At 39.7% G+C, this 27,912-nt stretch overlaps 1 protein-coding gene across 1 annotated transcript; it reads left to right on the forward strand.

The window, feature by feature from the left end:
- Positions 1-812: 812 nt before the first annotated feature.
- On the forward strand, positions 813-27,695 carry CWC22 (CWC22 spliceosome associated protein homolog). Its single transcript, XM_066553738.1, has 20 exons — positions 813-836; positions 1,234-1,345; positions 4,020-4,087; positions 4,727-4,849; positions 4,958-5,215; positions 5,738-5,866; positions 7,044-7,212; positions 7,592-7,645; positions 8,539-8,674; positions 8,756-8,962; positions 9,083-9,145; positions 9,459-9,554; positions 10,761-10,842; positions 11,999-12,059; positions 19,859-19,936; positions 21,061-21,213; positions 22,019-22,146; positions 23,117-23,218; positions 23,320-23,516; positions 26,056-27,695. The coding sequence occupies exons 2-20, from the start codon at positions 1,319-1,321 to the stop codon at positions 27,693-27,695; spliced, it is 3,771 nt and encodes a 1,256-aa protein (XP_066409835.1). The 5' UTR covers positions 813-836; positions 1,234-1,318.
- The last annotated feature ends 217 nt before the right edge of the window (positions 27,696-27,912 follow it).

Below are 27,912 nucleotides of genomic sequence, written 5' to 3' on the forward strand. Positions count from 1 at the left end.
TCCAGCTCTGAAAAAATTTCATTGGCATCTTCATCCCCTCAAGAAATAGCAGATCCAGCAGTAGGTGTGGGGGCACAGGAGGTGCGCAGGGACACGGCGGGCACAGCTCCATCACACAGGGCACTGCTGGAACCGCCTCTGCTGGGTTAGTGCTGCCCGACCCGATCTGCTGTGTCATCTCATTTATCCCACAAGAACTGAAAATTAACCAGAAGCATTTTAAGACCTTATGTAGCATTTTCCTTTTTTTCATCCCTTCCTATGCATTTAATTACTTTCCAAAATCCAAACACGTTTGTGCCTTTAATGAGCCAGACGTTCTGTTAGCCTGGATCCATGGTGCTGAATTACTTCAGAGGTCAGAGACCCCTGTAGCACCCAGGTTCTGCTCAGCACAGTGCCGTGCCTGCCGTCTCTCCTGCACACATCTCCAGCTCTGTGTAACCCTCGGTGTAAGGGACAGAAGTGTGCGCTCGGCTGCTGTCCAAGGAGCAGTAATATTTAATCCCATTTTCCAGCCGTGCCGAAGGGTAGATCTCCACCCCTCAGGGAGGCCGGCTGACTGCTCCCTGCTGCTACACGTGTTTCTGACCGAAACGCGCGCTGGGTACCAGCGGGGCGGTTTTCCCCAGGGAGGCTCCGCAGAGGAGCCCAGACCGAACAGTTTTTATCACTTTTATAACACCCCCGCCGAGCGCGCTCACTTTAAACTGAGGCGGGGAGAGCGCGGCCCCGCCCCAACATGGCGGCCGGAGGGCGGGGCCGGCCGCGCGCTCACCCCGCGCCGCCGGAAGTGACGCGTTCGGGGCCGTGCGCGGCGGCGGCAGCGGCGGGAGGTGCGGGTTGGGGCCGGGGCTCGGGCTCAACGGGGCGTCCCTTCCCGCCATCCCCTTGGGGTCCGGGGGAGCCCTCTGGTCGGGTGTTCACGGCCTCCCCCGCCGCGAGCGGGAGGCCGCGGGCCGGGCGGGCTCGGGCCGGGAGCCGTGCGGCGGGGTCGGTGGGCAGGGCCCCGGCAGCCGCGGCCTGGCTGCTCGCTCGCTCGGGCCGGCTGTGGCGGTGAGCTCCCGGCTGCTGCTGTGCGGCCGCTGTGTGAGCGCAGGGAATCGGAACAGACGCGGGGGATCCTTTTGGTTAAAGGACTTGTGTAAGCACAGCCTTAAAGGACATAATGAAGGTGCGTGTTCCGGCACCGTGTGCAGTCGAAAGTTCTTGATTGTGTTCTGTGTGTTACAGGTGAAATGGTTTTCATATGCTGAACTCCAGCTTGGATTGCCTCGTTGCTGCACGTTGAGAACTTTGTAAAAAGCAGGAAGTCAAGATGAAGAGCAGGGTGACACAAGTAAATGTAAGTGTTCTTAGACCTAAAATGTAGGATTTGATCGCTCCCATGTCGCTGGTAATTAGGTTTGTAGTTAATATTATATTAAATAAAACTTCCTGAATGGAAAGGGAGTAATAATATCTGTAACAGACAGCAGCTGTTTGCAAGATAAATACTACTAGGAGTCAGTAAATTTCACCTATTTCTAGCTGCTGCTGTCCTTGCAATCAAAGCCTGAATAGTATTACTGTAAAATGTTACAATAATTGGTCAAAACTGACTGAATGCTGATGGCTCAACAGTAAATGTAAGCATGTGGAGGAATAGAGAAAGATTTTGAAAAATTTAACAACAATCTTAAAAGATGTAGAGACAATAAGTGGCAGTTAATTTGACAACTGTATGTCATACAATGAATGTTAAAACTTTTCCTTTCAATAGCTATATGTCCCATTCCTGAGTGGATGAGAGTAATTTTTTGGGAATGCAAGAAGAAAAAATTCAGAAATGCTGTGCTTGTAGGGGTACACAGCATTTGTAAGGCCAGGTTTGGGACATGTTAGCAGAGCAATATTGTTACAATGCAGTACCTGAAATCTGTGGTATGACTCTGCCTGTTTGTCCAGAGTTGGAACCTTCCTTCATGGGCTTCTTCACTCTTTTTGCCCCAACTTTTCTGACTTGAGTGGCTTTTAGCAGGATGTTTGAGGGGTAGTTTAATACCTTCTGTTTTCCCAATCTGGTGGTGCTCCCTCATCTGTTAAAATAAGCTAGTGAGCAAAAGCACACTGTTTAGACATTTTCAATTATTCATTTTGATGAAAATGGACAAGGAAGGAGGAGTAACTTGTGGCAGAAAACCTGGTCACAGAGAGCTGAAGGTGACAATTTCTTCAACAAGCATAGCTGCTTTTGCACATAGATGTGATAAATGCCAAACACAGAAACAGCCATAACTTTATTCTATTTCTGTGAACACTTGTATTTTTGATTCTGCTTGGGCAGAGACAGATGATAACCCATGAGAATGGATCATCCTAAAAAGACCCAGTGCCTTCTTCCCACTGCTAGATAGGTTTTAAATACAGGAACTATTCTGTGTTATTCAAAGATTTTTATTAGCACTTTCTTGGAAGCTTAGGATACAGACTGGCATTATATTACTGTGCTGGGGTAAAAAATAAAAGGACTTTTCTTACGCTTGAATGAATTCAGCGATCTGCTCTGTGGTGTAATGGTCATTGAAAGGGGTAGCAAACCTTGGTGAGTGTGGGAATTTCTTGTACTGTCTCTGCTGTCCAAGGTAATGTGGCTCTAAAATTAACCAGGTGGACATAAATTTTATAGGGATGCTGCCAGTGACAATGCAATGCCCTTCTTTTCTGTCATCATCTTGATGCAGGCAACGGAATGCTGGGTGTAATTTTAGCAATTTGAAGTGCACCCTAGGAAGGGCAACATTCTAGCATATGTTATATTGGTCTCAAAAATATAATTATCGGTTTGCATATATACACACCCCCCCAGTTAAGTTTTTAGAGGTAACAGCTGCCCTGCTTTTTATGGAAGAGGTGTCATTATATTCTGGTCACCCAGAGTTTTAACTGGCTCTTTGGTGGGGCAAGAACTGGTGTGCCAGTTGGTGGAGAGGGTGCTGTTCAATGAACAAACTGAGTGTTGCTGCAGGGAGTTCCCTCAAGGTGCATAAGGAAATGCTTTTGTTGAGTTTCTGCATCAAGTGAGGTGTTCGCTATTTCACAGATAATCACTCTGTGACATCATGAGAATGGGGTTCTGAAAAACCAAAAATAGTATTTTAAAGGAAGAGATGACCCTTGCAATGAAAGTACTCAGGTTATGAATGCTGCTGCTTGACTCTAAACAAAGTTGCTTAGAAACACATTAATGAATATCTTTCTGTTGATTGTAGATGCTGTCACATTCTGATTTTTGTATGACTCCATACTTACACGTCATGGTTCAGCCCAGGAATTTGGTGTGAGCTGTTTAAGTGTTTATCACTTACACAATCCTGCAAATCTGCCAAGTAAATCAGTGCAAGTCAGGTGTTTGTAATGTATGAAACTAGGAATGACTCTTGAGGAAATAAATTGTGGTTAGTAAAAAGGGGGATGTAAGGAAAAATTGCTCAATAAAGGGAATTTTTAGGAGAGAGGAAAGACACTCTTTAAACTAGAAATGGTGGAATTCTGTTTGTGGTATATTGCATGTGATACAACAAATTAAAATGGCATCTGAAAGAAGGAAGTAGGAAAGGCAGACCAGTGGTCCATCTACTCTAGTCTGCAGCAGTAATTAACAGCAGATGCCTTAAAGAGTTTCGGAATTGGGCAACTATAAAAGTACTTGCCCATGTACACTCCCACTCTCTACCAATTTGCAGCTTCCTGAGCCAGATCAAGTTTTTGATAACCCTTGTGGATTTTTCTTCAGTGTTTGTTCAGTGCCTTGAACCCATGGAAGCATTTGGCATCTGCAGCATCCTGTAGCTGGGTGTCCAGCTGTTCAAATGCTTGTTCCTAGAGAACCAGGAGCCTTTCCTTGTCATACCTGACTGCCATCAGCTTTTCTTGTAAAGGAGTGGGAACTGAGGCGTGGTATGCTTTGATCTGAAGATAGGTGCTCACAGTCATGTTGGGGCTTGATTTTTTTTTTTTTATTTTCTCTTTCCTTAAAGCATGGTTCCAGTCATGACAGGAGGGAAAACCACAGTTCCCGACATGAGAGTTTGTCTCCAGAGGACAGGTAAAATGACTGATTTTTGTATCCTTCAATTCTGTATATATACCTCACATAGTGAGTTAGAGAAGTTAAAAAAAATCATCAGATTATGTTTCTTTTTATATATTACCATAACTAAGTGGTAAAAAGCAAGTGTAGGTTTAGTAAAATACTTGAGTGTTAATATAACAGTAATTAAATGGATTTGTTACTAAATCTTAGCATTTAGTTAAATTATCATGAGACTTGAAAGTGGAAATTACATGCTGGCTTTTTGCTTGAAGTCACATGTTGCTGATACCACAGTTATCACTTTTGGGCAAGATTGCTTCATGCTGTACAGGCAAAAATAGAAACAAAAATGAGTACAGGTGTTCGAGGAATGCAAGCTACTGAATTTACCATTGATTTTATTACTGTTAAACATTTAATTTCAGATTCTAGGAGCTTTCTTTTACAGTGCTTCTTTGATTTTTGATAATTTTTTCCTGATGACAAATTATTGTTAAAGTAGACCCTTTTATTGGAGTGACACGTATTTTGAAAGTCACATTGCAGAATTGGAGCACTTCTGCATTGTTACATTATATTGCAAGTATATATTAATACCATTGCCCTTCTCAGCCTCTTACTAAAAGTTTTTGTGTCTTGGGTTGTGAGTAGGGATATGGAGCGTGATAGGTCTCGGTCTCGATCCCCCAGGAAGAGGAGATACTCTGATGACAGCAGATATGATGAGGAATATTCAAGACGGGAATACTATGATGACAGAACTTCAGATGGAAGGTCTGGAGCCCTTTCTTAATCAGTAATGAAATACTTACTTTTAAAGAATAAAAAAAGCTTTTCACCTACACTCGGGTGTTTAGTGGGTGCTTATTCTTTTTCCTTTAGAAGGATGGAAAGGGGGAGAGACAGACACTATGAGAGATGGGAGGACAGAGAATATGATCGAAGGAAGCAGAGACGGTACTCGTCACCCGACCGCAGGAGTCCAGAGAGGTCAACAGGCCAGAGCTCACTTGCTCATGATGAGACCACCTCAAAGAAGAAGAAAGAAGAAGTGGATCCAATCCTCACTCGCACAGGTGGTGCATATATTCCACCTGCCAAGCTCAGGATGATGCAAGAGCAAATCACGGATAAAAATAGGTGAGTTCAAAGTTACATAGTAGGTTTTTGCTGCAAGCAAAGGCAGTTAAGGCATTTAGAGAATGTTGGGAAACATGGGATCCCTTAAGGGTTCTGATCATTGTTTTGAAGGTATTTTTATCAGAAGAGAGATAAGAGTATCAGATTAAACTGTACCTGCTTCTGCTGCAAAGTGGAAATTGTGAAGTAAAGCAGGATACTAAATGTAGCTAGGATTTTTTTAGAACATCTTACAAAGCAACATACTGGGTTATACCATATCTTCAGAGAATTACACTTTGGTTTATCATGTTGGTTCAATGATTTTCTAGTGCTTGAATATGGAATTGTAAACAACTCTTCACATTTATGCAGCAAATATTTTTAATTTATTTTAATGATTAAATAAAACTGTGAATGTATGCTCTATATATATATATATATATATATATATATATATATATATATATATATATATATATATATATTTGCTCAGTGGCACTTCAAATTCATACATTAATAATTTGTGGTACTCTGTAATAGCTTGGCATACCAGAGGATGAGTTGGGAAGCCTTGAAGAAGTCAATCAATGGTCTTGTCAACAAAGTGAACGTTTCTAATATAGAAAACATCATTCACGAGCTCCTTCAGGAGAATATTGTTCGGGGAAGGTAAGCCTTGGTATTTAAAAATAATTCTTTTGCTTTTCTGGAGCATGTACACTCTTCATGTGGACACCGTTGCGTGTGCTATTAGTAGTGTACGGGTGTTAGTCAGATCTTAGTGTTAACCTTAGGCCATATTGTCCTATTCAGAATATTCCCTTACTTGGGAAAAAGATTGTATGCTTAGTGGAATAGAAGTATGCAACAGATGGTGTATATTTCCTTTTCTTAAGGTTTTCCCAATGCATTTTACTTGAATGACCTGTAATTTACAGTTGTCACTGTCGATTTTGTTTGTAATGCTTCATATTTTATTTTTTTGGGGACAAATAATATTTTAGCCACTATTTAACAAAAAAAGTTTTACTGCAGTTACCTGTTGGTGTTGTTTATTGATGCATTGTAAAGAAAAGACCATTATGCTGTTGTAACTTGGTAGATCCAAAAATAATTTTTGTGCACTAGTATGAAACGAGTTCTATTCCACTTGTCAATGCCAAAGTAAGTAGGCATAAGGTCTCTATGCACTTTGTATTTATTACTCTGTAGGAGTTTTTTTTAGGATTTCAGTAGACCACAGGGAAGGTAGATTTGGAAATCAGTGTGTACTTTGAAGATTCCATATTTGGAGGTTTGTTTTGTTTTTATCCTCACTCACAGGTAGTTGAGTAATACAGCAAAAGTCAAATTCTGTGTGCTCCTAAGCATTACAGAAAGCAAAATTGAGAGGAGGGGAAGTAAGTCACAGATGCTTCTCAGACTTCCTTGATAATAAATGTAAAAGAGACCATTTGAATAATAAAAGAACTATTGTCTCATGAATCCTTTGTTTCCATTCATTTAGGTTCTAAGTAGTATTTTATAATCAGTCGAGGTTCAGATAAAAAAAAGGATAATTGCAGGATACAAGATGGCTTTCTGCATGCTTAGCATTTTTAAATCTATCTGTAATATGAACAATATTTAGTGAAAGATTAGGTAACAATTTAAGAACTTTTCTGAAAGATTTGTGCAACACATTTTGCAAAATTCCAATTGTGGCGTGAAAAACCATGGTTTGAAAAACATCATCTGGTTTCTTCCAGCTACTCCAACTGCACACTATTTCATGTGGTAAGTACTGAATAAAAACATTACATGCTTTATTACCAGGAAGGTCTTTAAAACTTGCTTTTTTTTCCAGGGGATTGCTGTCTAGATCCATTTTGCAAGCTCAGAGTGCCTCTCCGATTTTTACTCACGTTTATGCAGCTCTTGTGGCAATCATCAATTCCAAGTTTCCAAATATTGGTGAATTGATCCTTAAGAGGCTGATACTGAATTTTCGTAAAGGGTATCGCAGAAATGACAAGGTATGTAAAATGTGAAGGAGCAATGTGCTGAAATGTGGAATTCTGCACGGTAACTGTCTCAAGTGTGTTCAAAGGAGCACAGCCAAGACATGGGTCAAGACCAGTCAATGGGATATTTAGTAGCATTAGAGTATCATGAAAGTTTATCAACCTGTTCTGGATTGATACTGTGATAGTTTGGGTTTTTTTGATTTGGGCAGGGGTGTTTAATTCTGATTCTTTATTTTTAAGTGTACGGTCCTAATTGAGAACAGCTACTAGTATCCTGAAATAGTTTCATGACTCTAATTTGTTTGTGAGATGCATTAATCTGTAGTGTGTCTTGGTTAGGAATTTCTTATTCTATATGTTAAAATTTCCTGGTTTATTTCTTTTTCAGCAACTCTGTCTAACATCTTCAAAATTTGTTGCACATTTGATGAATCAGAATGTGGTATGTTTCTTTGTTTTTACTCAATCCAAATCCTATACGGCTAATTTTTAGTTTAAGACAGCAGTACCCTAAATGAAGGTTCTCTGTCTCTTCTGAAAGTTGCTGAAAGCCTGAGTGTGGTGCCTGCTTTAAGTTGTTAAAATCTCTTTATAAAAGATACTGGTAATTGCTTATGCAGTTATCACCACTTATCATTGCACTTCTGCTCCAGAGCTTCCCAAGATTTCATGTGTGTTTGGGCTAGTACTCAGGCATGTCTCTATGCAAAGCAAGGATCACGTGGGGCTCTGTCCCACAGATCTTAAACAGAATTTTCTTGCAACGTGTGTTAGCAGAAGTAGACTCAGTTGCATCTAAATCAATCTAAATCCAGCTCTATTCCACTTGTTAATGTGTCAGAAATCAGGATGCTCTGATTTAAATAATGTCAGGAAGCAGTGTCTCAGGAATGTGTTGGGAATGTTCAGCATTTTGCTTAAGAGGAAATTAATCTGAGATGGGTGATTTGCTTATATGCCTGGTCCTGGAAGATCTTATTTAATTATAGATGCAATGCACTTAGAACTGGATTCTGTAATGCAAGTGCTGGTTTGTTTGCTTCTTGGAAATGCATTCTGTTAATTTTTTAATGGCAAAATATTTTTCTTTGCTAGCTTGCTCACTTCAATAGAACAGTCACATTCGCTAGAAAATTGGTGTAAATACTGATGGTAAAATTGGATTTGAAATTTTGACTTTCTCTAAATCAGCTTTGCCCTGCTACTGCTGCCTTGTGTGTGATTAAACTGCTGTGTTGTGGCATCCTCAAAGGCTGGACAGGTCTGTCCAGTAAATGACTGTGGTGATAGTGTAATATTTTGCATTCTAATTCTTTGCTGATACTTCTTCCACAGGCTCATGAGGTTTTATGTTTGGAAATGCTCACTTTGCTACTTGAAAGGCCTACTGATGACAGTATTGAAGTAGCAATTGGATTTATTAAAGAGAGCGGGCTCAAATTAACAGAAGTTTCTCCTAGAGGTATTAATGGTAAGTACAGTTAGCCAAAACCTATCTTGGCATTGGTATTAGTAAATACCTTTCATGTTTACATTTCTCTCTTCTCCAAAGCAATCTTTGATCGCCTTCGACACATCCTGCACGAATCCAAAATCGATATGCGCGTTCAGTACATGATAGAAGTCATGTTTGCTGTACGCAAGGATGGCTTCAAGGACCATCCAATCATTCCAGAGGGATTAGATCTAGTGGAAGAGGAGGATCAGTTTACTCATATGTTGCCATTGGAAGATGACTACAACCCAGAGGATGTTCTTAGTAAGTTAGAAATGAAAGATAATTCCTTAACGGCATTCCCCAAGAAAATAAATTCAAGATTAAATATTAATAGCTTTCTTCAATTTGTGTTTTAAATAAAGATTCTCTTTTATTCTAAAGATGTTTTCAAGATGGATCCGAACTTTATGGAAAATGAAGAGAAATACAAAATGCTGAAGAAAGGTAGGGATATTTGTGTGTATGCACAACCATTACCTATGGCATTTGCTTATTCAGCTGTTGCTGCCAACATTTATTTAACAGTGGGTGATATTTCTGTTCTATAAAACTGATTCAGTTCACAGACTTTTCTTTGTGTTCATGCTATTCAGTGCTGTTTCTCTGTGTTTCCATTCAGTTATTTATCTGATTTTTGGCCTCTTCCACATTCTGTACCTGAGACATCCTTTCACTCTACAGGGGTGGGATCAAGGGGGTTTTTGTAATGAAGGTACTGTGGTCTGTGTTTCATTAATCTGGGATGCTGCTCTTTCAGAAATTCTTGATGAAGGTGACACTGAATCTGAAGGAAATCAAGAAGCTGGAAGTAGTGAAGAAGATGAAGACGACGATGAAGAGGAGGATGAGGATGGTAAGTGTATGACTGGCACCTTACAGGCAATTGAATGAATGTAGATAAGCAGGAAAGAAAAACACAGCTTTTTAGATGTTTTGCAAAACTGAGATGCTCAAATGTTAAGCAGCGTTTTCCTCTTCAGTTATTTTCAGATCTAAGTGTTTACTAGCAAACAGTGAAAAAGTCTGAAACGAAGCATTCAGCACATGCAGACAAGGAAAGGCAACTTTGCCACATTATTCATGACAGTATCCGTTTGAGATACTGATGATTTTCTTGACAGTATCCTTGGAGAAAAGCCCAGCAAACAAAAGACATGACAAAGAGCAAAATGAAAACTCTTGCTTAAACTTTTCCATGCTCTATTATATTTTTAAGTAACTTTCAAAATTAGGATGGATTTTCTTACAACTGTATCTACATCCTCCATATATATTACTTTAGTGGAGACAAAACTTACTCATTTTCAGAGAATGTATTCAATTCCCAGGAAAAAACATTGATGGATAAGCATAACTGAAATTTTTGTGCAGACTGCATGAGTAATGGACAAGCCAGTCAAATATTGTTCCTGTACAATACCAGGAATGGATTTCCTTACTGGTTTGGTGGAGTATTTCACAGAATAGCAGAGCACCCAGTCTCATGAAAAGTTTGAACATTCCCATAATTTCTGATTTTTTTATGCTTTTACCAGACTTAAAAAAACTGAAGGAATAGTGAGTATTTTACAAATTGAAGTGTTCCTATAGTGCTTTGGTTCAGAATGGATTTTTCTACACTTGCTCCAGGACTTTGCAGAATGCTGTAATGTAGATCCTACAGTTAACAGGAACTGGGAATTACCTGTTGAAATCAGAAATACTGCACAAAGCTTTGTATGCTTAAGTTATGCAGAAAATGGATTGCTAATAATGTTGACAAGACATGTTAAACCTAGAGATTGCAGTGATTAAGAAACCTGAAATGTCTTTAAAAAAACTACCCTTTTAAAACTGTCCCTAAATATTTACTTTGTTACAGATGAAGCAAATACTGATTTTTTTCAATATTTATAAAAATAAACAAAAAAATACATAAACCTGCAAACAGTCCTAAGTACTTCTAGAAAAATAATGTACTACAGACTCAGTAAATGGTAAATAGAGCTGTCCTAAAAAATTACTACCTGTGTCTTCCTTAATGGTTTGCTCTTTACAAAGCCATGTTTTTCTCTTCCAGGTCAGAAAGTTACTGTCCATGACAAAACAGAAATTAACCTGGTCTCCTTCCGTCGTACAATTTATCTGGCTATTCAGTCAAGGTAAATATAAGTTATACACCTAGGAGTGTAGTTCTTTTCAAGTCAGTGAACTGTAAATCTTTCTTTTAAAATTCTGTCTTAATGTGCAATTTAAAAGAAAAAAAAAATAGGGAAGTGGTCTTCAGGGAGCCTGACCTGACTGTGTAAAGCAAACTTTTGTTGTTTTCCAAATTCTCATTCTGAGATGAATCTTGTTTGTTTCAAAATGTTTGTGTAGTGGACTGGGACTATTGCTGTAATGAGAACTTTCTGAGTGAACAGAAGCCAGTGATCTTTAAATTTAACAGCATCTTGAGAACTTAGGCAAAAAGTTGAGACACACTTAGAAATTCTGTAGTTTGCCTCCACTTCTGAGATGGAGTTCTTTTGCTGTCTGCATTGTTTCAAAAATAAGTATACAGGTACCAACCCTGAAGTATAGTCTGCTTGTGGTCAACTTGAGAATGAACTCTGCTTGCAATTTGTGGCACAAATACTCCAAACCTGCTGGGTGTAGCTTCTGTGTCACCAGGCTGAGAGGAAGGATTCATCCCTTGTAGCCCATAACCCTCTGCAGGTCTGATGCTGCATGACAAGTGCAATGATGTAGTTGTGGTGTTGATCATTAGACATATGAATTAATTAATACCATACTGAGGGTATCAAAGGCTCTCACATTTCTCAAAGTTACCGTTCAATACTTTCTTGCCATGCTCGAACTTGTTCATCTGATATATGGGGGGAGGATGTACCCAGTGGTAGCTAAAGGCTTTCAGAACAGGAGTGCACAGAGAAGACTGTGGTATATATTGCTTTCAGAGCTGGTCTGAAGTGCTTGCATTTCAGTGTGTTTCAAAATGTGCAAAAGAAGCTCCCACTTTTCTGTTTTGTTAAATTTTGTAAGATGATGTGATAGCAATAATGACTTGGATCATCTTGTTTTCAGATTGCCTGCAGATGTAATCACTTTGGATTAGTTTTCAGATAGAAACTCATGAAATACAAAATTTTTATTTTAAAAACCACAACAGCAATAAAGTCCTAGCAAATCAAATAGCTGACATAATTTACTTCAAAACAGATGACATTTTAGCACCAATGATGATTCTTAATATAGTTTTGGAATGTTCTTAGCATAGCATATATTGCACAGATAATAAGTGTTTTTTCTATTCAGCTTAGACTTTGAAGAATGTGCTCACAAACTGCTGAAGATGGATTTCCCAGAAAGTCAGACTGTAAGCCTTTACTCTTACTCTTCTTGTTACTAACATTATAAAGATACAGTACTGTGGTAGTGTCTAACAACCTTGCTCACGTTCCACGACCTAGTTTGTGTAGCAGGCAGATAAATGAGAGTCATTCCTTACAACTGTTGTTCCTCAAAATTTATTTCACAACCTTTAGAGCAAATAGACTGACACACATTTCGTAAGCAATTTGTCTTATGCATGTGCTCCTTTCTGTCAAGCAACACAAATGTTTGCTCGTAGCCTTTTCAAAAGACCTGTTGTTTGGACTGGTGAAAGTTCTGTCCTATGACAGGAATACAGCACCATGACAGGGTTCTGTCTCTGAAAGGACTCTGAGTTGAAGATAATATTTGCAGGCAGCTGTAGACTTTATCAGTGGGGCTTGAAATTTAGCACAATGTTATGAGTATGTTGTTTTGGTGCTTTCACAGTAAGCATATTGAATTGAAGCAGTTTTGAGTGATTGCTTGGCTGTAATTTTGGAGATCACGAGACTAAAGCTGTTTTGTCCTCAGACTCTGTAAGGTCCATGCAATTGCTGTGTTTTCGAGTAATGGAACTGTTTTTGATCCAGTACTTCTGTTCAATATTGGTAGAATGTAAATACACACCTGAGTTTCCAAGCAGCTTTTCAGACACCTGTAAGCTGTCATCATAGGAGTTGCACTTGGGTGGGCTTTTTAACTTCTTGTGGCTTTAATTATCAGTTTTATTTGAAACAGTGTGTGTAATAAGTAACTCTGGTATAATACTAACTAGTAAGGGGAGATCTGGGCTACACTTGGGTGTTCTTTGAGAATTTACATGGAAATAAACTAAGAACTGAGATTGTGATTTTTTAAATCTGGTTCTCTAATTCTGTGCATGAAATGCAATATTAAGCATGCATAAGATTATAATTCTCAGTGAAGTATACATAACCTGAAAAACTCTAAAGAGAAAAAAAACCTGTTGCCCAGCAAATCAGTTCAGCTATAAAGAAAAAAGCAAGCAATTAGAATATATGTACTAGACCATAAACAGAGTTATAATGCATAACACTACTTGCTTGTAGTGAGAACTACTTAACTCTTAGGGTTTAATATCATGGCAGTCTCTGTCAGCTCTTAACTTCTGTGGGCAAAAGCTGCTCAGAAGAAATAAGGGAAGGAAAAAGAAAAACCCAACAGTTAGTATCAACCTACGATTCAGCACTAGTTGTAGGAATTACTGCAATTCAAGATTGAAAACTGTTGTAAAACGGCCTCCTCTTACCACATGAAGCTTCTACTTTGTACTGATTTCTTTTTTTCCTTAAGATTCCTAACTACTCTTCACCTCGTTTGATCAAAGATACGAGAGCTTTGACTTGCTCATTGTATAGAATTAAGCTCCTTTATGGGGACAAAAATCTTAAAAAAAAGAAAGACACTTCCTGACCATTATGAGAGCAGAAAGAATAAGCAGATGTAGGCAGTAAAATTATTCAGGGTTTTCTAAGACTTGAGTCTGTACATGTGGATAAAAAAAACTGAATACATTCAGCAGGAAATTTGTTTAAATTAGCTGCCAGATTTTCAGCTAGAAAAATCACCTTTTATTTATTTAAGCTACTGTCTTCAGACTGAAGCCTTAATTGAATTAATTCCCTCTGCCTTCATTAAAAAACAAGCTATTATTGAGTTTGCAGATGACACCAAGTTGGGCAGGAGTGTTGATCTGCAGGAGAGCAGGAAGGCAGAGGGATCTGGACAGGCTGGGTCACTGGGCTGAGGTCAGTGGTGTGATGTTCAAGGAGGGAAAGTGCTGAGTTCTACCCTTGAGTCACAACAGCCCCAGGCAGAGCTACAGGCTGGGGCAGAGTGGCTGGAAAACTGCCCAGCAGCAGGAAGGGACCTGGAGGTGCTGGTTGGCAGCAGATGAACATGATCCAGCAGTGCCCAGGTGACCAAGAAGGCCAATGGCATCCTGGCCTGGATCAGGAATAGCGTGGCCAGCAGGACAGGGCAGTGACTGTCCCACTGTACTGGGGACTGAGGCCACACCTGGAGTTCTGTGTGGGGCTGAGGGAGCTAGGCTTGTTCAGTCTGGAGAAGAGGTGGCTCAAAGGGGACCTTATCACTCTGCAAGTATCCAAAAAGAGAATGTAGCCAGTGGGGGTTGGTCTTTTCTCACAGATAACAAGGGACTGCACCAGAGGAAATGGCCTCACATTGCACCAGGTGAGATTTAAATTAAATACTAGAAACACTTTATTGACTGAAAGGGTGATCAGTTGTTGAAACAGGTTGCCCAGAGAAGTGGTGGAATCAGCATCCCTGGAGGCATTTGAAAGACGTGTGGGAATGGTTTAGTGGTGAATGCAGTGGCATTGGGTTTATGGTTGGACTTGATCTTAGAGCTATTTTCAACCTTTATAATTCTCCACTGCTATTATTTTTGCCATAAAGCACTCCCTTCCTTCCTCCTTTCCTTTTTCCTTTTTCCTTTTTCCTTTTTCCTTTTTCCTCTCCTCTCCTTCCTTTTCCTTTCCTTTCCTTTTCCTTTCCTTTCCTTTTCCTGTTTTACTGAAAGCTCCAGCAATCTGTACTGCAGGATGTTGCATCTTACTTCTTCGCACTTTCTGATTCAAAGCATTGAACAGTCTTGAGAAATTCCTGAAATGTTTGCTGAACTCTTGGGTGAACCTGCAAACTTTGTTTATGCTAATTCTCTGTTCCAACTCCTACTATGAATGGCAGTCTTCAAGAGAAGCAGAAACTAGAGCATTTAGCTGCAGTATTCCTTAAAAATCAGGGGCAACTTAAGATTTTCATTGCAAAATTTTTATTCAAATCAAGTGTGATTTTACAGTAATGTTCTGCTTTTCTTCTGAAAGACTTTACTTAATAAAGCAATATGTATTGAATTTTGTCATAAAGACTGTTTTCCACAAGCTTTGAGTAGTAAGTTGTCAATTACATACAATCAGAAAACTAATCAGAATATCTGAAACCTAAAGATAGATGCAAACAACAGTCTTAATGACCATCATTCTGGGTAACTCTTCCAGAAATCTTCATGTGTAGAAACTTTTGGTAGGATTTATCAGGGTTGAGTTCAGAAATACATTAGCAGTTTTTACCAGTGGTTGAATTATCAGATCATTGTGTCACATTAACTGCTGTGCAACACAAGTTGTTTGTCTGTTTAATACCAGTAATGGATCTATCACACAGCTCTGACTCACAGAAAGAGGATTAAGGTTCAGATGGATAATCTGTGGACTGGAACAACATAATACTGCTTTTTGGCATTGCAGTTTAGGACCAGCTGCTGAGGAGGGATGTCAGCAGTCCTGTGGATTTTTTTTTTTTTTTTTTTTTTTTTTTTTTTTTGAGGGAAAACATTTAAAGTGTTATTTCACTTCTAAGTAAATTTACTAGGAATGGGTTTGCTTTTATTCATGTTATTTAGACCCAGCTGAAGCCTGCAGATCAAAAGTGAAATAGCTTTGCTGTCTGTACTTCAGTCTGTGCAAAGCTGTTCTAAACAAGCCTTGCAATTGCTTCTTTAAGCATATGTTCAGTCTTGGCAGAGCTCACTGTTTTACTTTTTTAAAAAATACTGTTATTATCTCTGTTAAAGCTGTGTTAATCCCGTGTATTACCAAAGAAGAAAATTTAAATAAATTAAAACTGTAGTTAGAGGAGTATGGTATTACCAGTTCTTCTGGCTTCTGAACTATGGGGAAAAGCAAGGAGACAAGCCTGGCCTAAATGCATACCACTAAAAAAATTAAACCGACCATACATTGTCCTTTCTCTTTGAAAATGTGCCTAAAATGGATTGGCTTTTAGGCTTTTCTTCTTGGTTTGTGATAAGAATTAAGCTTGTATACAGAAATGTTGCTAAATTAAATTAGAGCCTCTTGTAACACTGTGCATATTCCAGATAAAGGTAATGCGTCGCCAGATTTTATTTTTTTTACTTGAAATGAGAAAAATTCTTGCAGGCACAGCCTTCTTGAAGGAATTATGCATGCATCTGACACATCTCCATTTTTACGGGGTGCTGTCACTTGCTCAAAGCAGTCCTAGTTGGTGGTGTGGGAGTGTCAGTGTCTCATGTTATTTATGCCTTAAGTCTTGAAGATAACACAACAACTTATGTTGGCCTGACTATTTTCACTTTCAGTGAAAATATAGTTCAGGAAGCTGATGTAGAGCAGGATGGTCTAAGGCTGATAATTACGCTTTGTTCAAATTGATGATTTCTTAGATACATTAATTTCTTTAATTGGAGGGCATTGCAGCTGGTAGGTTTAGCAACTGCACCGTGATTAGTTCACAGCCTTGCTACTGGCTGTGAAAGATAATCATCCTCAAGTAGCTTTCCTGTCTTTTGAAGTAGGAGGTTTTTGTGGGCCTGAGGTGCAGAATCATTCTAAATTTCCATGATTTGTCAAGTTAAAAAAAAGTACATCACCTGCATATACCATGTTGTGGTATTTGTTGATGTCTACAAAGTGAAGGTACAGAATCCATACAGAATTAGGCTGTTGTGTAAGTGATAGGCAGGCATTAGCTAGAATTCTGCCTGGATTTTGATCTTCCGCAGATGTGTATATGCATTTAACCTAAGGAGGTAGAATTGCTCAGTGAAATCACCTAAAGTGAAGTTTTGCATGTGCAGCCTGCAGGTAGAAGGAAAGAGATGCTGTGGGACTTCAATGTATTGTTTCATTTTTGTGTGTGTTTGTGTGTTGCAGACTTGTAGCAGTATGATTTAAAATATATCTATCCTTATATCCAGCTAATGATTCCAGTGTAAAATATTAAGTCAGATTTACACAAGATTTGTGATAACCATATTCAGCTTTAAGCATGTGTTGCTCTAAACAGAAAAGAAATTGAGCAAAAAAAGGGACAAAAGTTGAGGAAGGCCATTAGCTGAGCACAGGATAGACCTGGAGACTGTAGTAGCTGCTAAAAGCACTGCACATAGCTTGGCAAGAGGCTGCCTGCTGCGGAAACACCTTCCAGGGCTTTGTCAGCTTTGGCTCTAAGTGGTAACTTGACAAATTCAGAAGAGAAAGCAGAGATGCTGGGAAAAGTAGGCTGTGTGATGCTTGCACCCATTAAAATATGCAGCAGTAAGGAAAGCTTTAAGGTAGTCAGTGGGAGTAAAATAGGCATCAGTGAATTAAAAGAGAAAAAAGTGTGGCATCTGTAAAAGCAGTGAAAATACATGACATGCAAGGCACTCGTTTCACATCATTCCAATTTCACATTGATTTAAATGAACCTGAGGCCTGTACTTGGTTTGCTCCTGGCAAACCAATTCCTTTAGTTCCGTGAAGAAACTTCTAGAAATTAAGTTTTGACATTGAGAATGTTATATTTTAAGAATAGCTTACAGGGTGGGGATGTCTCATGATGGCTTCAGCTTGTGTATGCAATGGATGGAACAGAGCTGTGGGGCTGGCAGGGGAAGGGGGGTGGAAATGGCATCACTTCCAGGAAGGGCAGAAGTGACCCCCACATGGGGGCAGCCTGGGAGGCAGCTCTGAAACTGTAATCTTGGCTGAATGCAAATCTTAGAGAAATTGCAAAAAATGGTGAGAAGGGGCAGGGGGGAAGTACTAGCTGTGAAAAGGAACCCGTGATCAGAAGGGGCTAAGTTACTTTAGCTCTTCTGCCTGCCATGAACACAGCCTTTGTGTGAAGCTGAGAGAAGATAGATTGGGCAGGGTGTGCTTGTGTTTTAAAATTGTAAAACTGGGAGAAAAAAACAAAACCAGTCTGATTTTTCTGTCTTTTCCTTTAGCATCTTTTAATGTATGGTGATACTTGGCATGTTAGGTTGAGTCACAGTTCATCTGGACTGCTATTCTGTTTGGGTAAGAGCAGATAGAGACTGCTGAGGCAGAACTGCAAGAAATGCACTGCATTTAGTAGGACCTTTCTCCTTATCTTCTGTCTTAGTTTTGGGAAGTGCTGTTGTTCTCTATACAATAATAAATTCAAGATCTTCACAAAAGATGATTCACCATCTGTATGAGATGTCAGATATTTTGAAGTGTTTTACTATATATGCTTTCTTAACTAAGCTGAGTAGTTACTTATTGAGCATTGTATGAAAACAGTTAAACAACACAATTTAGAAATTGCCTGTAAAATTGGGCAACAAATTTTTTGTGGTCTTCAAAACAAGTGATGGGCTAAATAACAGGTTCTTCATGCCATAAACATCATTGGGAGTGCAGATATTAGTTCACTAACTTTAGAAGCTTTAAATTAAGCTAGATTTGCCATTTGAGCTTGTTGCATCTCTCAAAAAGTAATTAAATAATTGTAAAATTTGTTAATTTTAAATATGGAAGACAGTTACTCTAGACCTAACCTCAAATTGTTTAGATAACACCAGCAAGAATGACTTTATGGGCAAACCTATTTTCGTGCGTGTGGTTATTCAAGATACCCTCCTAGAAATCATTGTAATATTTAATTAAAATGTTAAAATATTTAATTACTGTAAACCACAGGGGATACCAAGGCTATAATTGCATTTAAGATGAGGAAGAAAAGTAATTTGTTTTTCAAGTCTTCCTGACATTATTAACAGTGGCATCAGCACTTTACCCTTTTTATTGTTAAAAACTGATTACCTGCACCATTACTGTATAATGGGATAATATAAAAAGTTAATATGCATTTTAATACATCACATTAACACTGTGTGACAGTGTTAAAAGGAATGCCTTTAAACACATCTGTAAGTTTATTTGATACATTACTGCCTTGTTATTTGGAGGAGTGGTTTCTTTTCTTGTTCAGCTTGGTTGGCTTTTTATTTGTTTTGAGCTTTTATGATGGGCAGAAATGTTTCTTCTGAATACTTGCTTGGAAGAATGACACAAGTGGGAGAACTTGAAATCCAGTATGAAATCATTTTCATTTTATAGGAATGTTACTATTAGTTTAAAGAGAAGTTAAACTAATAATGAAAGATACATGACTGACAGCCAGAAACCTATTTGGGAGTGTCATAAATTGGATTGCACTGTGGAATTGGTCTTAGGAGAAAACAGTAATAAAAAAAGTGAATGGGCAAAAACTGCAGGGCTATTTTAAGGATTGTGTAACTTCATGGCTTTTAATTTGTATAAAAACATTTGCTCACTTGCCTTAATTAATGTTGCCAAATGTACCCTAAACCAATTCACAGCTGCGTTGCAAGCTGTATCTCAGGCAGAAGGTCAGGGGAATAAGTTTAGAATATTTCTGATTTTGGAAATAACTGCTAAGAAATGCACATTGTGTTTCCAAATGGTTTGTCTGTAAGCCATTTTAACACTTGGAAGTTGTAAAGAATTTTTATTTTCTGTAAATGCAGGGATTGGTACTATTTCAAACAAACAAAAAGGAACTCTAAAAAGAATATCACAAAAAGAAGCAACTGACAAAAACAAAACCATGAAAAAGTCCCTCAAAACCTTAACTTTTTTTCTTGTAACTCCTTTTCTCATTGTGCTAAAGTCTCTTTGTAAATGAATTCTGATTTTTTTTTTGTTAGACATATATTGTGTTAACACATAAATCTTAGTTTAGGCAGAAGAGGAAATTTCAAGGGCAAAAGTTCATATTCATGTCCAGGAGAAATTCAGAAAACTACTGGTGTTGCCCATGAAGTTTGATGTAAATGCTCATTTCAAAGCTCACCTCCATGTAAAGCTTCCTTCAGTTGCTTGGTATGTACTGATGGGGTTTTTTGCTGCTACATTGAATTTACCTGAAGAAATATTCTTTTTTTTCATAACCCAGAAAGAACTCTGCAATATGATACTTGACTGCTGTGCTCAGCAAAGAACATATGAAAAATTCTTTGGGTTACTGGCAGGGGTGAGTTCTGTTTCAGATTTTATACTTTATGATAGAAAATTTCATTGTTTTACTTTGTTTTTTGTGTGTCAAACTTAAGTTTTAATGGATAAATAAAACTAATAGTCATTTTATCATTCTGAAAATGCTTGTGTTAGTTGATTGTTTTAGTGGATTGAATTAGCACTTTGATTGTAAAAAGCACAGTAAATGCAGAATGAGAGAATTCACTTTCCCTTTATATTATTGCTTATTTTGCCTCCCTTTTTTCTCATTATGGTAGAACAATAAATCAGTGGCAAAGAAATGGTAAAAAGACATAATAGTATTATGAGTTACCAGAAGATAGCCTTTTTACAATGCTGACGAATAATCTTGGAGACTTGTCATTTGCCACCTTGTTCAAAGCTGCTTAGTAGGTTTAATTTAGAGCACAAGATTGAATACTTACTGTCCTGGGCTTGGGGGTGTTTTGTTTGCTCTTCAATAAGCTAACTCTCTGTTTTTGTGTAACTAACTGCTAATTTAGCTGCAGTTATTTCTTACTTAAGGCTTCTCTATTGATAATATTGACATGTCTGAAGAGTTTAGATGGAATACTTGTCTTCTCAAGGGAGCAAGCTGTGCTGAAAGGGAATGTTTCTTCTCATTTGTCTTTTTCCTCTATTATTCCAGGAAATCCTTTTGCTGACAGTCAGTTACAAAGCAGTAACCATATGAATCTGCATGTTCAGATGAATGTATATGTTGATTTCTATATTCTCTGAAATGTTTATGTCCAAAATGTCTTACTTCTGCTTCCTGCTGCCTCTCTAAATTGAAATAGTCATTTAGTGATGTCCTGAAAAAACATGGGGTTGTATCAGGTGAAAATACTTGATGTACAGAAGTCAAGCAAAATGCTGGATAATTTGCTGTAGTTCAGAATTGATAATTACTGCTTTGCAATGCAAATGAGTTTCTTGTCCTGACAAACTGCTCAAAGCTATAAAGTAGATCCATTTGAGTATTTGCTCTTCCTCCAAGGGTTATTTAAAAAAGAAGTCTTGCAGTAAACATTGACACCATTAGGTCACTTAGTTGTAGGTTATTTGCATGTTTAGTGTTTTTTATGTGGTTGTTTAAGTGGTACCATGTTGTCTCAGCGTTTCTGCATGCTCAAGAAAGAATACATGGAGTCCTTTGAAGCCATTTTCAAGGAGCAGTACGATACCATTCATCGGCTGGAAACCAACAAACTGAGGAATGTGGCCAAGATGTTTGCTCATCTCCTGTACACCGATTCAATTCCCTGGAGTGTAAGTTAAAACAAAAAGCCATTGTCCTTGAGCTCCAGTACTCCACAGTAACATATAGTACATGAATTTTAGTTTTATTCTACAGTTTGTAGTGACTTGTGGCAAACTGGATTAACTTAAGTAAGTTCTTAGACACTGTTGAAGAATTCTGGTTTGTGCCATCTCCTTTTTCTCCCTCTCCCCTATCATCCTCTCTCCCCATTTTTTAGTTGTTGATTTAAGCTAGTATTTTAGGGAGTTCAGGTGAAATTAGTTGATTAAAAAGTACTCCTTTTGGAAAGAGTTTTGAGCTTCTAAATTTTGATAAATTAGAAGTTGTATTGAATTATAAGACCATTAAAAATACTGTCATTTTATGGTTTAAATACCTAATAAATAAATGCAGTCCCACATTCGGAGATATCTTACTGTATAGAAAGGTAACTTGTCATATTGATTTGTTTTTGTTTCATAGCCTAGTCTACCTGTCATTCTTCCAGCACACATAAGTCAGTCCAAATATTTTACCTCTTCTGTATTTAAGTCCCAAATCTCTTAACTTGCCAGAAGTTCACGCATCTGAATTTGTCTTGTAGATTTTTCCTAAATAAAAAAAATACGTAAAGAATTACTAACATAAATATGATCAGCAGCTGCTCCCATGTGGTAGAAAAGAATTTTTGAGAAAGACAGTCTTGACTAGAATTTATGAACCTTGGGGAAAAAATTAGTTTTTATTAGTTATTTCAGGAGGACAAAAGTTTCTAAGAGAAGAAAAAAATGTATGTTTAAACATAAGGGTTAACGCTTTTCTGAATATTTTCAGGTCCTTGAATGTATAATACTGAGTGAAGAAACTACCACATCCTCCAGTAGAATTTTTGTCAAAATATTCTTTCAGGAACTCAGTGAATATATGGGACTTCCAAATTTAAATGCGAGATTAAAAGATGTGTAAGTTGAAATTTCATTTTCAAACTGTAAATTTAATTAGGTTCTTTATCTGAAAACATTCAGCTAAGAATTCTGTGTTCAGGTTCAAGTGAGACTGCCCTTCTATAGCTGCAGTACTTCAAGAATAAGTTCATGTGTAGATTTAGCCATTGCAAGGAGTCACTTTTGAAGCTGAGTGCATTGCTGTCATTTTGGGTTCAAGAACGTGCATGACTCTTTGCAAGATGTATCTGTTCCCCCTCCACCCCCAGTGACACTCAGCTACCGTAACAATTTCCAAGTGTGAGTTTATATATTGTCAGCTGTATAGCTGCATAATAACTGTTACTGGGCCTTCTCTTTCTGACAAAACTTAGGAAAAAACACACAACTATTAGTAACAGTTTCTCTAGGATTACTTACTAATCCTTAAATGTAGTATACATAACACTCTTTTAAATCTGTGTGAGATTTAATGCATTACATTCTGACAATGTTACTTGCAGTTGCTTGAGCTATTTCCTCTAAGTTGGGATTTCTTCTGTGTATGATGAAGAATTCGGTTGATGCTTTAGTTCATGTAAACTTAAATTTGAAACTGTCCCTAAGGCCTTATATGAGGGGATTTCAGCATGGATCCCTAATCTTTGACCTTCTTGGTCAGCACCTGTTATCCTTTGCTCTCCCAGGCTGCTGTTGTTCCACAAGTCACTTCAGGGCTTCACAAAGTTGAGGTTTCTGTTGTCATTATCTGTCAGTATGTATGCAACTCTCCTGTATGTGAAGGTTATGTTGTCATAAAAGAGCAAGTTTTGAAATAGCATTTTATTAGATGCATCATAGGTACAAACAATGAAAGTGTTGAAAAATGCCTGAAGAGAAAACTTTTGCTTTCTTGTGGAGATTCATAACGGTTTCTTACTCAGTTTCTTTATGTCAGTGGGAGTGCTGAGCTGGCATGGTGTTTAATATAGATGTTTGTTTTCATCAGGACACTGCAGCCTTTCTTTGAGGGATTATTGCCTCGGGATAACCCAAGGAACACTCGCTTTGCCATCAATTTCTTCACTTCCATTGGCCTGGGAGGACTAACGTGAGAAAAACTTTTCTAATTTGATATTTACTTTCTTCATCTTCCCTCTCCCCATGAACAAAAAAACAAAATTGAAGAACAATTTTTTTTTTGCTAATTAGGGATGAATTACGGGAACATCTTAAAAATGCACCAAAGTTGATCATGACACAGAAGCAAAATGTTGAGTCATCAGATTCCTCCTCATCTTCAGACACAGACTCTTCCTCAGATTCTGATTCTGACAGCAGCAGTAGTAGCTCAGACTCATCGAGCAGCAGTGACTCCTCATCTAGCAGTGACAGCAGCAGTGACTCAGGTATTTAAACACCAGCAGTACAACTGTTTGCTTTTCTTTTATTTCTTTCTCAGATATGTTTATTACTCTTTCTGTGTATACTTCTTTTTGAGGAAAATCTCGCTATAGACAGTGGTCATTTCTCTGTTTTAAAAACTAATCAATTTTTTTAACTTTAAGTTTTAAAATATTAAATATTTCTCAAGGAAATTTATTTTTAAATTTGTACTCAGAAAAACTGAGTTCCATTTTTAGAGACTTAAATATCTGAGAAACGTTGGTTTGTAGATTACTTTTTTTACACAATTGATATCTGTTGCACTCTACTATGACTTCAGTTTATTGGAAGATTGAGGGATTAGAGTCATTCCCAATTATTTTGTCTGTGTTTACTGGTGAACTGTAGAGACTCATATCTACTCATGTCTTTTTTCCTTGGCTTAATTGAGTGAGCTTGATACTCCTTGTGTCTTTCCCTGGAAATATGTGCTTCCTTCTTCCTTCTAGAAATCATTTCTTCAGTTCTAGCAATGTGTTTAAATATGGTTCTCCATCTGAGTCCCTTTTTCTAATTCCTCTGCTTCAGAAAAACATTGTGTGGCTATATAGTGAAAGTTCTTGTCTGTAGAGGAATTTCCGAGGAAGAATTAGCTTTTTCTTATAATTTATTTTGTATTTTTATGCATTATAATTAGCATTTAGTGTCTTACACTGTTGTGCTGATGTAGAAACTTCCATTAGACATGAACTGTCATAAACATTGCTTAAAGTAGTTGCTATTATGAGTTAGTGTGTGCAGTCTCCCCCAGTATATATAGCAGGAGCAGATGATAGCACAGCGTGACTTCCTGTAACACAGAAGTTTGCTGATTCAAAGTTAATTTGATTTATTACATGCCTTTGAAATAAAAATGGTGAATAAAATAAAAGCAGTGTGAACTGCTCCTGCTTTGGAAATGCAGTTCTGTTCTCCACCACAGTCTCCTGTCCAAGGTGGAGCTGTGTGTCATGGCTAGCAGCATCAGTGACGACAGCACGAGAGCAGGGCACGGCCAAACAGGGTCACAGGAGGCACTGGTTCAGCACAGAGCCAGATGGTCCTGCAGGGACAGCTGCAGCCCTGCTGAGCTGCTTGATAGGAACCAGAGGGGTCAATCCTTGGTGACAAACTGAGTCTGCAGTCTGCGAGTAGAAACAGGGTTTTTTCAAAGTTTAGGACCTTCTCTTGCTACTTGCCTTTTCTCCATTGAGGAACACATTCATTAAAATTCACATCTTGATACCTTTGCAGCCTGCTTTCAGTTTTCAGTTTCTTGTGTACCTTAATACAGTGGTCAAAACACTAATTGGAGATAACAGTAAGCGTTATTGGTTAACTGAGTTGAGGTTCCATTGCTGGTTGTAACTCTAAAATCTTCCTGTGTTTGCAGCTTTTTAAATCTATAAAATTACTTGGAAGAGTGAAGAGGCATTTTCAGAGGAGTGTGTGGCAGTATTTCAGTGTTGGTGCAGTGTATGAAAGAAAGATAGAAAACCTGCTGATCAGAAATTGAGCTAAGTTAGAGATTACTGTCATACTGCCTGTTAGTACTTGGAACTTCATCAGCTTGCTCAGCTCAGCACTGCCCTGGGGAGGTAGTTCTAAAACAGGTCCAGCAGAGGATAAAATACATCTGCCATCAAAGCAGCTGGTTCTTTTCTATTTGCTTTCTCAGGTCTTTTCCTGCATGCGGGTGGATGTAAAATAGTATGGAAAATACTGCTTAAAAAAAATAATGGATTAAAATGTGTCTGAATTGATCCATCAGTGCATTTTAACAGAATGTCAGCAAGCCTTAGTTCAGACACGAGCCTAGACAATTCAGATAACGCATGTACTAATAAATCAGTTCATGGCCGTGATATTTTCAAAAGGTGATGAGAAGCAGCTGATGTGATTCTATAGTTCATGCACTACGGTGAATGGATGGTTATTATAAATGGCTGTTAGTGCCAAATACATCAAGTGGGATCTAAAGATCCCTGATAAAGAGCAAACAGGAAGGTAAGACCTGTTCCACTGAGATGAGACTACTGTGCATTTAGAAATAGAAGAGTTAGTTTTAGTCTTGTTGGCAAAGCTGTCACTGTTTCCCCTGAAAAATTAGCCTGAAGGCCATTGTTACAGTGCTGCAATACCATTATCTCAAGCCATTCCATCCTACCTCTTTTTCCTCATGGGATAGCATTGGAGATTTTACCTCATCTGCTGTTTTTCATCTTCCTAGAAAAAAAGATTATTTGTGAGAGTGCTTTGGTGTATGACTTTACAACCTATGCCTGGTCCTTGGGTACACGTCAGCAAAAGGGTGATGACAGGTAGAGGTTTTAAAAAGACAGGCATCAAGTGCAGATAGCAAAGAGATAAAAATCAGGAGTTGATTATTTTGGACCCTTTGTCCAGATACATGTGCAGAAATGTCTTCTGGCAAAAAACACTCTCTAGAACTCTTTCTCTAGTTTAATAAATTTAATATACTAAACTAAAATGCAACCTTAGTTCCATTTGTTATAATTTCAGATGTTTCTAAAGCCAAAAGGAGGAGAACGCAAAAGAAAAATAGAGAATCTGATAAAGTTTCCAGGAAAAAACAAGAACGGAGAAGGGAATCGCTTGAAAAGAAAATTGGAAGGAGGCAGCAAGAGGAAAGAAGTGATACTGAGAGCAAATCAGAAAGAAATCACCGACATTTAAGAGAATCACGTAGGAGAGATGATGTTTCAAAGTACCACCACAGAAATGAATCCAACGGCAGAGATGGTTACCACAGCGGAAAGGATAGGAACCATGAAAGAAGTAAGGATCCAGAAAATAAACACAGTAATTCCAAACTGAAGAAAGCAGAAAGAAGAGCTTCTCTGTCTGATGATGAAAATTACAGACATAGGAATAAAGACGATGGACATCGTAGTAGTGGGAAAAGAGAGAGATCCAAGTCCCGCGAGAGGGAGCGTGGCCACTGCAGCCCGCAGGAGCAGGAGGAGCGCCCCAGGAATGGTTCGGAGAGGCAGCGGGACAGGCACAGCCGGTACCCCGAGCAGCACAGGGAGTCCCGCAGGAACCACGACAAGCGGGGGGAGAGCCCTCCTCACCGCTCCCCTCACCGCAGGGAGAGGGAGAGGGAGAGGGAGGGCTCCCCTCACCGCAGGGAGAGGGAGAGGGAGGGCTCCCCTCACCGCAGGGAGAGGGAGAGGGAGGGCTCCCCTCACCGCAGGGAGAGGGAGAGGGAGGGCTCCCCTCACCGCAGGGAGAGGGAGGGCTCCCCTCACCGCAGGGAGAGGGAGAGGGAGGGCTCCCCTCACCGCAGGGAGAGGGAGAGGGAGGGCTCCCCTCACCGCAGGGAGAGGGAGAGGGAGGGCTCCCCTCACCGCAGGGAGAGGGAGAGGGAGAGCTCCCCTCACCGCAGGGAGAGCCCCCCACACCGCTCCCCTCACCACAAGGAGAGCTCCCCTCACCACAGGGAAGGCTCCCCTCACCGCAGGGAGAGGGAGGGCTCCCCTCACCGCAGGGAGAGCCCCCCACACTGCAGGGAGAGCTCCCCGCAGTGCTCCCCTCACCGCAGGGAGGGCTCCCCACACCACAGAGAGAGCCCCCCGCACCGCAAGGAGAGGGACAGCTCCCTTCACCACAGGGACAGCCCCCCTCGCCGCTCCCCTCGCCGGAGGGAGGGCTCCCCTCGCCGCAGGGAGAGCCCCCCTCAGCGCTCCCCTCGCCGCAGGGAGAGCCCCCCTCAGCGCTCCCCTCACCGCAGGGAGAGGGACAGCTCCCCTCGACGCAGGGAGAGCCCCCCACACCGCTCCCCTCACCGCAGGGAGAGGGACAGCTCCCCACACCGCTCCCCTCACCGCAGGGAGAGGGACAGCTCCCCACACCGCTCCCCTCACCGCAGGGAGAGGGACAGCTCCCCACACCGCTCCCCTCACCGCAGGGAGAGGGACAGCTCCCCTCGACGCAGGGAGAGCCCCCCACACCGCTCCCCTCACCGCAGGGAGAGGGACAGCTCCCCACACCGCTCCCCTCACCGCAGGGAGAGCTCCCCACACCGCTCCCCTCACCGCAGGGAGAGGGACAGCTCCCCACACCGCTCCCCTCACCGCAGGGAGAGCCCCCCTCACCGCTCCCCTCGCCACAGGGAGGGCTCCCCGCACCGGCGGAAATGAACCCGGCCCCCACGGCAATCAAGGTGCATTTCCAAGCTGGTAGAACTCTATTTTAAAATCTATTCCTGAAGTTTCTTTGAAAAGAAGATTTTGTACAAAGTGATAGTTTGCATTTGTAAATTTTACCAGACTTTTTTCAGATTTTCAGTAACACTTTTTTATAAATGTATCATTGAATCTTTCTGTTACGTTCTTTATTTGGAAAGACAAAGCTCTT

This window comes from Molothrus aeneus, chromosome 7 (assembly GCF_037042795.1).
Source record: "Molothrus aeneus isolate 106 chromosome 7, BPBGC_Maene_1.0, whole genome shotgun sequence".
In the NCBI taxonomy this organism is placed as follows: domain Eukaryota; kingdom Metazoa; phylum Chordata; class Aves; order Passeriformes; family Icteridae; genus Molothrus; species Molothrus aeneus.

Coding starts and splice junctions, on each gene's coding strand:
- CWC22 (XM_066553738.1), top strand. CDS start 1,319: ATGAAGAGCAGGGTGACACAAGTAAAT. Junction 1,346..4,019: donor GCAGGGTGACACAAGTAAAT/GTAAGTGTTCTT, acceptor CTTTCCTTAAAG/CATGGTTCCAGTCATGACAG. Junction 12,060..19,858: donor ATTTCCCAGAAAGTCAGACT/GTAAGCCTTTAC, acceptor TTCATAACCCAG/AAAGAACTCTGCAATATGAT.